General features: G+C 30.9%; 1 protein-coding gene across 1 annotated transcript; it reads left to right on the top strand.

Annotated features, from left to right (window-relative positions):
• Positions 1-945: 945 nt before the first annotated feature.
• On the top strand, positions 946-9,590 carry LOC124358742 (endocuticle structural glycoprotein SgAbd-4-like). Its single transcript, XM_046811040.1, has 4 exons — positions 946-965; positions 6,853-7,055; positions 7,959-8,257; positions 9,364-9,590. The coding sequence occupies exons 1-4, from the start codon at positions 960-962 to the stop codon at positions 9,423-9,425; spliced, it is 570 nt and encodes a 189-aa protein (XP_046666996.1). The 5' UTR covers positions 946-959; the 3' UTR covers positions 9,426-9,590.
• Positions 9,591-11,375: the final 1,785 nt, after the last annotated feature.

Raw genomic sequence — 11,375 nt, 5'->3', positions numbered from 1 at the left:
AGTGACTCACTCAGGTGGGTTGTTTTTTTACAGCTTCGCGTACTTCGTGTAATATATTATGTGACTGTAGTAGTATTTTATTATAATTTGTGGCCCCCATCGTGTACGGTCCATCCTGAATATGGTAAGTATCCAAACTGCCACTAGGCGTACAAGGTTGGATGCTGATTTGTATGTCCCACACGTGTAGTACCGAAGTGCGCCATCCCACGTGTGGAACTCAATCTCGTTTACTTACAAATAAACTGACACAACGGAGTGTCAAATCCGACAAACACCACGTCTGAGTTGAAACGTCTTATGATTACAATTCATTTATTTCAAAATTTGTGAATAGTTTGGTTTTTCGTTTCCATTATGGTTACCCATAGTACCGACGTAAAATTGTTCCCACAGCCCAATTCTATGTAGAAACTTGTAACATTATCGAACTAGATGTTCCTTACATAGAAATCAAGCGTCAAGCACCACGTCTAGTCTATAGTTCTCAGAGTGATAGGTTTCGCTAATGCTCAGACAGAATTTTTTTTATCTACGTATCAATTATGGGGATATAAATAATGAGGCATTATACGCATATATAAATTACTGTATATAGGCAAAGCATTAAGAAATAATGTTCGCATTAAAATCTCCATTAATACAGCAGGCTTTTCATCCACACCAGACTTTCTAGAGTAAGTAGTTATTGATCAGTGGCCGCCAATGATATATGATTAAGCTATTATCCTGTGCAGTTTATTGCATCCATTACATTATGTAAATGCATATGCTCTAATAGCAGGGTTGACGTATCGTCACTGTGTCGAAACAAAGGTCCGGCCGCTATCCGTGTAATCCGATCACTTCTAAGTCAAACCCGTCACGTCCTCAGGTGGTGGCGATGGCGGGGGCAACAGCGCATTTATAAGCCCCACCTTCGGCCTTCTTCTCCAAATAGTTTGGATCTCGAATTCGGCATGTGGGTGAGTACACAAGATCAATGTCACGCTCTTCGTGCTATCTAAACCGTGTTATAACTTGTGTTTACTTATTTTTATATTATCTTGGTATTTTGACTTATAGATCAAAATGTATCATTGTTACAGCAATTCATTAATAGCATTTTAAATGGTAATTTTGGAAATTTTGGAAAATGTCTTTTACAGATTTGATCTATACATCAATTTTGTTTCAAGATAACTAAGTGATCTGTATTCCAAACTAATCAAAATAAATGATCTGATTATTTATATGACATTTTGAAATCAAACAAACTACAATTAACTAAACAATAACTGATATTCAGCCTTAATCAATGACTACTTTTGGTATATTATTGTATAGTCAGTGTAGAAACTTAAATAAATGAACAAACAATAATTTTACTAACTGCAAACATGTGTCTCTCTAACAAGATTATGTTTTGAGAGAAATACGAGTAGTTTATGTCCTTTAACACCACTACAGGATTATTTTCTGCTTTGAATGTTTATAGTATTTTTATTTTTATCATCGTTTATGTACTCAATCAACCTAGCATATGTAAATAAATAAATCAAATTGGCATTAGGTAGCATTTTATTACTGTGCCGCCACTAAGATTTGATTGGAAGCAGAAAAAAGTATTGAATAACGATACTAAATGTGATAAGCTAAAAAACTATATTTTGTTTTCTTAATTGCAAAATTCCTAGTTCCGTAAAAACTAAAAGTTCTCAAAATCAAATATTATAAGGATTTTAATATATAGTTCATAGCATGTCGACCAAACTGCTAGAAACAACATCTCCATAAACATTAGTTTACCAAAATAATAAATTATTGCAGTTCAAGGTACTAATGTAATTAATACAACCAATTGGATGGCAGGAGTTTGGTGAAAATTGCTGAGCAGCTCTAACCTGTGAATATCTCCATTCTTCTTAGCAGTTTTTTATTCCTATATACTTTGTTATATAAGCTAAACCAAATTAAATAGGGCCTGTATGAACAAAGAGGCCTTTTTTATTAACATCTATGTAAACTTACCCATGAGTGTCTCACGGGATTCTTATTCCATCAACACTATTGTCGGGCAGTTAGATTGAAATATTACAGAACAAATTCCCAAGAAAAGTTATATACTACAAATGTTTCTAGGACTAAATAAATCAAAGCCATTTACAATCCTATCTTACAAATATTTTTCTTCACTTAAATCAAAGCTTTTATATTTTAATATAATTTTTAAGATAAGTAATGATTTGCTCAGAAATAGTTATTAATAACTATAAACATACATACCATAGTTTTTTTATCTAAAACAAGAAAATATGTTTTATGTTAAACACATGTGCTATAGTTACTGAATGTTACAAGTACTGAAGAAACCTGTAGCTACTATTTAAACTACAATATTTGGGACAAAAATTATATTTTATTATGATAAAGCATAATTATTCAAAACAAACGACGCCCAATTATTTTTACAAAACTTAAGACGAAGTTTAGAGTAAGACCTAGTTTATTAATTTTTGTTTAAAATATACGTTGTATATTACAAACAATACTATTGGTGTTTATTTACAGCTGTTTATATCAAAATTATTCAATCCTACAGCCACAAAAATTGTTAAAAATTTCTCATGATTCATGCGGATACATTCAGTAAACATTATAAGAATTGTTTCTGACACATGACTACAATAATTACAATAATCACAAGGCAAGAGTACGCCACACCACGTGTCGCGTTACAGACTGTAAGCAAAATTTCAGATCTATAACTCATTTTACTCTGTGTCGATAACACATAAATTATACTTCATCTAAAATTTCAAGTCTATGGGTAATTCCATTCTCGAGATATCGTCCAGACAGACGGACAGACAGATTGTTAGAATATAAAATAAAATGAAAAGCCCCACGAGTAATAGGCTTCAGTAAAGCTCAGCCAATAAAAAGTTTAATAAGGTCTTAAAATTTTTAAAGATAATTTCTTAAATGTTTTAAGGGAAAACTGCTGGTATTTCACATAACCATTCTACGCATTTTATGAATAAAATAAAAAATAAATTTTTCATAGTAATAAACAAAACATAAATTCACTTTAAAGTAATAAAATAAGGCACATGAATACATCACAGGTTACGTAATTATGACACAAAGGTAAATTGAAAGAAATTAATCAACTAAGAAATACATTTTATTTTAAACAATTCGGTTTGAGTTTCACCTGAACCATGGGGAAAATCCGGTTTCCTTTCAAATAAGATTAAAAACATGTCATTACAAGATGTAAAATACATAAGAATAACCTTATGGGATTTATCCTATTACTGAAATTTCTACATGCATATCTGGGTATTTCTTTATATATTCCTGAAAAATGTGTTATGTATGTAGATAATACATTCTTAATACACTAAAATAGCTTATTGATGCCTTATAAGGTTTTGAATTAGGTTCATTGACGAAACCGGTCTTATCCTAGTATTACTATTAGTTGCAGATATATACCTATATACAACCCTGTAGGGTTGCATTCCCAATCCCATGTTTAGACTGGTGACGTACAATATTCTATGTATTTCATATACTGCTAAAACGGATTATGAATCCTGTTTATTATAAATTCCGCTACTAAACTACTGATGTACGGATATTGAGATACTGTTGGTCGGATATTGAGATACTGTTGTTAATTATGTAGCATCGCTTATATTGAATCCCTTTAATTTATGGAGAACTGAAAGGTTCTATTTAACGTATTGAGTTTAAAATTATAAGTAATGTGTAATCACTTATTAACCTCAATGATGGATGCCTCCTGATTCTTAGTCTATTGTTAGTTAAGTTTGTATTTTAATAGTTTCAGCTATTGACAAAATGTTGGTTATAGCTGAGTTCCAAAATTGAGGTGCTCAGGGCGTTGTCAAGGTGAGGGTAAAGTTGTTTTACAATGGTGTAAATACACGTAAGTCTCCGATTATAATTGAGAATGGTAAGTGGGAATAGGAAGAATATGCCTAGGAGTAGAAGTTGAATTTGGCTATGGGATAAGTGGGAGTATGGATGCCAAGGAGTATAAGTTAGTTGAATTTATAGTTAAGTTCACCATTATAAATGCACTTTGGAAGGACTAGAAAAGGTGATTCCGATCTTCTTAGTATTAACCAATGATCCGATGATCTCCATGTAAAATATTTTGCAGGATTAAAGCTTCCTCAACGTAAGGACTTGGATTTTATTACATAACTATTAAAGGTAACTTACTTAGTTTATTTTTTATACTATTAATGGTATATGTTATGTATACCACAAACACCAGAGTATAGTCAAATTAATAATTTTTCTAACCAGCAAATGTTGTTGCAGTATTTAAAAAATGTATTCATAGATAGTATACAAAGCCTGTGATAGTGGAAATTAATATGTAATTGTATCTTAAAAATAAAATAAACAAAACATATAATCTGAATCCCCTCTAGTTGCCATAGAGCCAAGTGTTTATTTAGTTGTAGGAAATTCCTCCTCAATTCAGTAGTATAGTATGGGTTTGCAACAATAATAGCTTTGGTAGTGCCATACCAAGTTTTATTTTTAGTAGGTATTTTTCTTATGATTTTGGTTTATGATACACTTATTAAAACACGATATATAGTAGGGTTTTGCTTAGATGATGTTATTTTAAAAGTAACGTAATTATAAGAGAATACTAAATTACTAATTTTTTTATCTGATTCGTGCTATCGAATAAAAAAGTTATAAGTATTTCTAAAAACATCATACTACTACTAACAGGAGGTATATGTATTTAGACAGCAATGCAATTCTAAATCTAGAAACGCCGTGTGGGTACGAATGCTTTTGTAATTAGATGTTGGGTAATGGTTTCTGTCAATTAGTTCTGTGCTGTCCACGGAAATCTTCGGTGAATGATGTCAATGTAATTTTGTGGATTTCGTAAATTTAATACTCATGGGCTTTCCAAGAACCACGTTTCTAAATAAATGCAGATGTGGAATACAATTATACTGTATTCATTACAGAGTTGTGTGATATTTGTACAATCAACTATAATTTTTATAGTAGAATTTTTAAAACTATTTTATTACCGCTTTTACATTCTTGATTGCTGTTTTCCCCCTGTCTCGACATCATTGTACAGGGGTCTCATGAAACACTGCTTGAAGCCAGGGACGTTTAAATGTAAATCATGGCTCTTGTACGAGTGATCAGTGAAATGTCGTTTAAGGTTTATACCCTTCGGGTTTAGTTCCAGTAGACGCGTTGGATTTGTACGTTTCTTGATAAAAATTATGTAAACACTGTTACTTTTCAGCTGTCTTGTAAATAAAATACAGAGTTGGACTCCAAAGTATTTATAGATAATATATACAAATATAACACTTTTACACCATTTAAATAAATAAAAGATAATAAATTTTACTTCAGAAAATATAAAAACATTGCAGTTATTATATTGTACAGAAGCTGAGTAGGCTACAATAATATAAGATTTTAACATGTGGCATGTGTTAACTAACACACACATTTTATTCGTATGGTAAAAATAAAATGGAATAAAATAATAGAGTGAAAAGTGAATGTAAGAAATTGGTAATAAGATTTTATTTCAACACGCTCTTGCGTTGGTATTATAGAGTTTGATTTGTGGATTGTGATGTACATCATCTTATCACTAACAGTTAGTGATATTAGAATGGAACATCATACATGCAGTGCATTCTGTCTTGTTACCAGGCATGAGAGGCTCATCCAAAGACGCATTATCTTCGGGATAACATATACTTTATTATTTCTTTTTCAAGGGTGGTTGTACATCAATGGAATTTTAATTGATTGCACTTAACTTTTTCTAACTCCCATATAGAGAACCGCAACCTTACTACTACTCTAGCTAAGTGTAAGGTCAAATTTTAACCTCTGGTTTGAGTTCCAGGTGTGCAGATGGCAAGCAGTACAATCTATAAATATGAGGAGCTGAGATTTGCTTCACTTTATCTTCGCTATACAGGGTGATTCGGTTAGTGTTACCGGCACTTTCTGAGCTGATTGTACTATAAAAAATAAAGAAAAAAGTTCATATAAACATGGGTCCGGAAATGCTTCCTTACTGGGTTATGGCCAATTGAAGATTTCACCAAAAATTGTGTGCAGGAGGTCAAATAATGGTTTGCCGCGTGTTTATGAAGAGATATTTATAGGCGAATGCAACTTTTTCTATCGGATTTTTAGATGAGAAATTGAATAAAGTTCATCTCATAGTTGTATCTCATTTAGTTTTTTTTGTTATACTACAAAAAACAGAAATAAAATAATTTTGAAAACACTTTTTTAAGGTTTAACGGACAATTATTTTGTTAAATAGGCATTGAAGACCCACATTTTTACAAAGAAACTTGCAGAAAATTTAATTCTGAATAAAATTATGTGCCACACGGCTAGTAACAGCGAAGTATTAGTTTCTGGAATTTAATTTTACAACAAACATTCTACCAAGCAAGAAATACGTATTTAGTAAATAAACACCGTAATGTAATGATATAAGGTACACAAATAATTGATTAGCATACAATTGTAAATACGATTTTAATAGATTAATGCTCAACTAAAAAACAATAATACTATTACTTTTTAGGACTATTCAAATGGTTACATCATGTACCTACATATCTTTGTCACGTTAGCTTTACAGAAGGTAAATTATGTTTTTATAAGTTCCGGACCCATGTTTATATGAACTTTTTTCTTTATTTTTTTATATTACAATCAGCTCAGAAAGAAAGTGCCGGTAACACTAACCGAATCACCCTGTATAAAGTTAACTATATTATTACAAGGTGTAAGACATTGATTATGTTTTAGTACCTTATTTTATTGATGATCTCGGCCTCTTGGGCTGATAAGTTGGACCACGTCTATCTGGCACCCCAAGGCGCAGCAGCAGCTGGTGGGTACCCGGGGGATATCTCCGCTCCCCTGCCCAATGCGCCTCCACCGCCCAAGTTCATCCCTATAGTGTCCTACCACAACCAGCCTAACGTGGGAGACGGATCCTACTCCTTCAGGTCAGTAATAAAGGACTAGAGCAGAACACATCCGTCTTGGATCTTAAAGGAGCCTTTGCACAAGTACCACAAATTTATTATTATTCAGGAAATAACTGATTTGACATGTATTAATAAAGGTTATTATTTAAAATAAATTTAAAAAAAAAAACTAGTAAGAATATAATGTGAAAAACTGTATTGTGATCCTTATTTTAAACATGCATTAAACATGCATATTGCGATTTTTCAAGAAATACATCCTTTGTCTATAATACTTCGAAATTTATGACATTAAAATATGAAGAATATGAAAAAATATATTCTACCACAATATTGTGCTTGTCGATCGTTTCAGCCACTAAAGTAATTCATAAGGAAGTTTAGCCAATTTCACACTTAAATTAAATCTTATTAAGAGTCAACCTAAAGTTTATAATCGTGTATTAGATTACAGTTATTAAATGGGTATTAAATACACAGTAAAGATATGTTACATGTTTAATCATTATACTAAGCTTTACGTTCCAATAAATGTGCAATATATTTATCATAGAATAGAACAGAATCAAATGTAATCTAGTAAAACAGAATAGGCCCACTGTGTTGGGGCTATAGAAAGTTTTAAGATTCTTTCTCAGATACACAATATTTTAGATTCTAACGTTTGGAATAAAAGTGGCTTTTATTTGTGTGTCAAAAGTTACAGACTGGCTAAATGATGAAATAACACAAAAGATTTTAGTGTTAAAAATTAATCTTATTTCTTAGTCGTCTCTTTCTAGTAAATGTACACGATATAAGCAGATATCTTTCGCTAAACTCTTAATGTGATTTTGATAATGTAGTTTAATTTTTAATGTTAAAAGAACACAAAAGTGTAAATTTAAAGTATTGACGTTTATTTTTATCGTATTGCCACAGTTACGAAACTGGAAACGGAATCAAGGCACAAGAATCGGGGGTGCTGAAGAACGAAGTTCCGGATGGGCCCGGGGAAGCCGTACAGGGAATCTACACTTACACGGGCCCTGATGGGGTAGTGTATACCGTAGCCTACACTGCTGATGAGAATGGGTTCGTGGCTAAGGGAGACCATCTACCCACCCCACCCCCGATACCTGCCGAGATTCTAGCAGCTCTACAGCAGAATGCTGCTGAGGAGGCCACTGCAACCCCTCCAACAGTGTACGCCGCCAACCCTGTAGCCGTCTCCTCACCAGGTAACATAAAACCGATACTCAGCACATTTTGAAATTTTCGAAATGTAGTAATGATTAGCTTCAACTATTTATTACGGCTCATTTCCAAAACATTCCCTTGTTACTTAATTGTACGTGTTTAAATGATCTTGACATATCAATTTATTTTATCCATAATAATCAATTCTTAAAATTATCTCCAAAAAGCAAGTTTATTTATTTGACATATATTTAATAATCATATATAAGGTTTGCAAGCAACATGAATGCACTGATAAAATTCTTAAGGTTTTCAGTTGTAAGTAATAACACTTTAGCATATTAGGCTATATTTGTTTTAAACTTTTGTGGCAAAATGTAATAAATCCTAACTTTTGACGTATGGAAATGTTATATTAAACTTTATGGTAATTTATTTAGATACACTTTTACGTAAGTTATATTTTCATAAAAATTAATAAAAATTTTTTATGTTACTACATTTAATGAGACAAGTTTTAATTAAATTTACGAGTACTATCATTATGAAAAATGATAATAGAGTTATTCTTTCTCTCACAAATCACTTATAAATTACTTGTTATACAAAACCACATATGAAAAGAAAATGTGCATTATGCAATATTGTTGTACGTTTATAAATTGCTGACAACATTCCATAATTTTTATATCATAGCTAGTACATATATACTATTATACATATTCAACAATAAAGCATTAATACATTCTACTAGCTACAGTAGATATATCATCTCAATATAATAGTAATTCTGATTCAATGATAGTGAATATAATTAATGATTGCAATTTGTGATTACAAGGATAATTGGAATTTATGAATAAAACTACCAATATAAATAAGTCTCTAAATACTACAAATTACAGAAGTACAATGTGTCAATGTGTAACAATTTTTGACTATTTAGCAAAAAATTAAGTTTTATGATACTAAACTTCTGAATTCAATTAAATTTGTATTAGATTTGTAGCAAATGTTGTAAATTTTTATTGCAACTTCCGTCCCCTCCCAAAAAAATAAGATTTAAACCAAGTAAAGAAAACAGGCACCTAAGTTTAAAAATAATTATTATTTAATAAAAAAGTATTTAATTATGTTATATTTTCAGCTCATTTCCAAAATGTCCACTACAACAAACAATACTTCAACAAGTACCACCAAAGATACTGAGAAGACTAAGAAGAAGACTGTACAAATGTAAAAAAGAAGACTTCTGTATTACAGACTGATTTTTGATAGAGTAGATATATTTTGTTTATGTTTTACAGTGATCAGTACTATTATGAAACTGATGTATTCTTATCCCTTGGCGTTAATAAAATGATTTTTAAAGAATTGAGTGTTTATTTTTACACATTGCAGGAAACATTAATAAATTTACCCAGTATAAATGCATAAGTACAGCACTGTATTGTCTTGTATTGTATTGTGTTGTATTGTCTGTATTTTAAATACTTTAAAATAATTATAATGCATATTACAAATCAACTAAAATATAGCTACAGCATTGTTTTTTTGGTTGTATTATTTATCAATGAATGCTACTTACTTGAATGAATTCTGATGGTTATTCATAATTCTCAAGTTTCATTAATTATTCAAAATTAAAATAAAATAAAATTTCGTTGTAATCAGATGCGAATCATTGATAGGACTGTGACTTTGCGTTTAAGTAGTGGATTCATTCAAAGTTTATCGCATTCCAACATTTCCTTCGGTGAGGTTAAGGGTCAAAGGTCAATCAAGGCCATTACCAGTACACGTGTCCCTCAAGGTCACGGTTTACGATTAACTCAGATGAAGACCTTTAGCTTTGCAAGCGGGTATTCTACAGTGCTGGAGTTCAATGGAACAAATCTGTATTTTGTTCAACTTTATAACTTATTAACTCTATATAAAAACCACGGCTATTTTAAATAATTTGGCCTGTTTTATCTCAATATAAAACTTAAGACAACACTAAATTATCACTTTAAACTATAAGTTGTCAAATGTATAAAATATAAAGTAAAATTTAAAATTGTTCAATAAAAATTATTAATAAATAAGGAGTGTAAGCCATGGTAAAGAAATAAGGTGACATATTAAATTGCTTAGTGGATTGATAATTTCAGTAAATCGTATATGTTTTAATAATTATCTGTTTTAAACTATGTAAAAATACTCTAATAAGATTAAAATTAGAACTTTGCAAACTCGTTGGTCATAAAATTATAGCTTAAAGTAAAGAAGAATATATAATAGAGTGGAAAGTCAATATTAAAACTCGTTGCAAAGAACTGATTTCAACGCACTCTCGCATTGTAGTACCCACCTTAGCTGACCGGAAATAGGAGGACTTGTTTCCGGTACGTTACATTTGGAGCTCATTTAAAATTTATTAATACCATATGTCTGATACTAAAACTAATAATAGTACTTTCAACATAAATTTGTAAACATTTGACTCCTATTGTTTCAGATTGCAATACATTATAAACATATAACATCAATTGATATGCTTGTTGCATGTGTGTTTGTAATGTTCAAAAGTTAAAATAACTAAAAAAATGAGCCTGTAAGTATAACAAAAACAGCATTCAACAGTGCAAACTAAACTTGAATAAATATGGCAATTTGGATACATCATACATAAAAACTACGAACTGAAAATACGTACTTAATGATTAAACATTATTTTTCGACATATAATTATAATTTCGACAGCCTATATTTTTTATTTTATATTGCAGTGCTGAGAATAGCGCTTGTTTCGGTGTGATACCTTACAATTCTATATTCATGTTTATATCAAATTAACAATAGGCACCTTTTTCTATGTACTAGCTGTTACCCGCGGTTTTGCACGTAATATTCAAAATACAAGGGCGTAGCGTTCTTAGTTCAATCATTTATTATGTAATATGGTGGAGCCGTATAATAGATACCAAATATAAGTAAACATATATTTGGTACTTATTATTTCAATGGTCATGCTTAAGTGATACAACATTGAAATAACATTTTTACTGGTACATATATTTTTGCGAGTGTAAGGACATTCATTTTTGGTTCTAATTAATTGCATTTCTGACACCACAGTTAGATTTGCCTGTCCCAGTGCCTCGGTCAATGAAAATA

This window comes from Homalodisca vitripennis, chromosome 3 (assembly GCF_021130785.1).
Source record: "Homalodisca vitripennis isolate AUS2020 chromosome 3, UT_GWSS_2.1, whole genome shotgun sequence".
Lineage (NCBI taxonomy): Eukaryota > Metazoa > Arthropoda > Insecta > Hemiptera > Cicadellidae > Homalodisca > Homalodisca vitripennis.
Note: the sequence above shows the minus strand (reverse complement) of the source record. Positions and strands in the feature narration are given on the sequence as shown.

Coding starts and splice junctions, on each gene's coding strand:
- LOC124358742 (XM_046811040.1), top strand. Junction 7,056..7,958: donor GACGGATCCTACTCCTTCAG/GTCAGTAATAAA, acceptor GTATTGCCACAG/TTACGAAACTGGAAACGGAA. Junction 8,258..9,363: donor TGTAGCCGTCTCCTCACCAG/GTAACATAAAAC, acceptor TTATATTTTCAG/CTCATTTCCAAAATGTCCAC.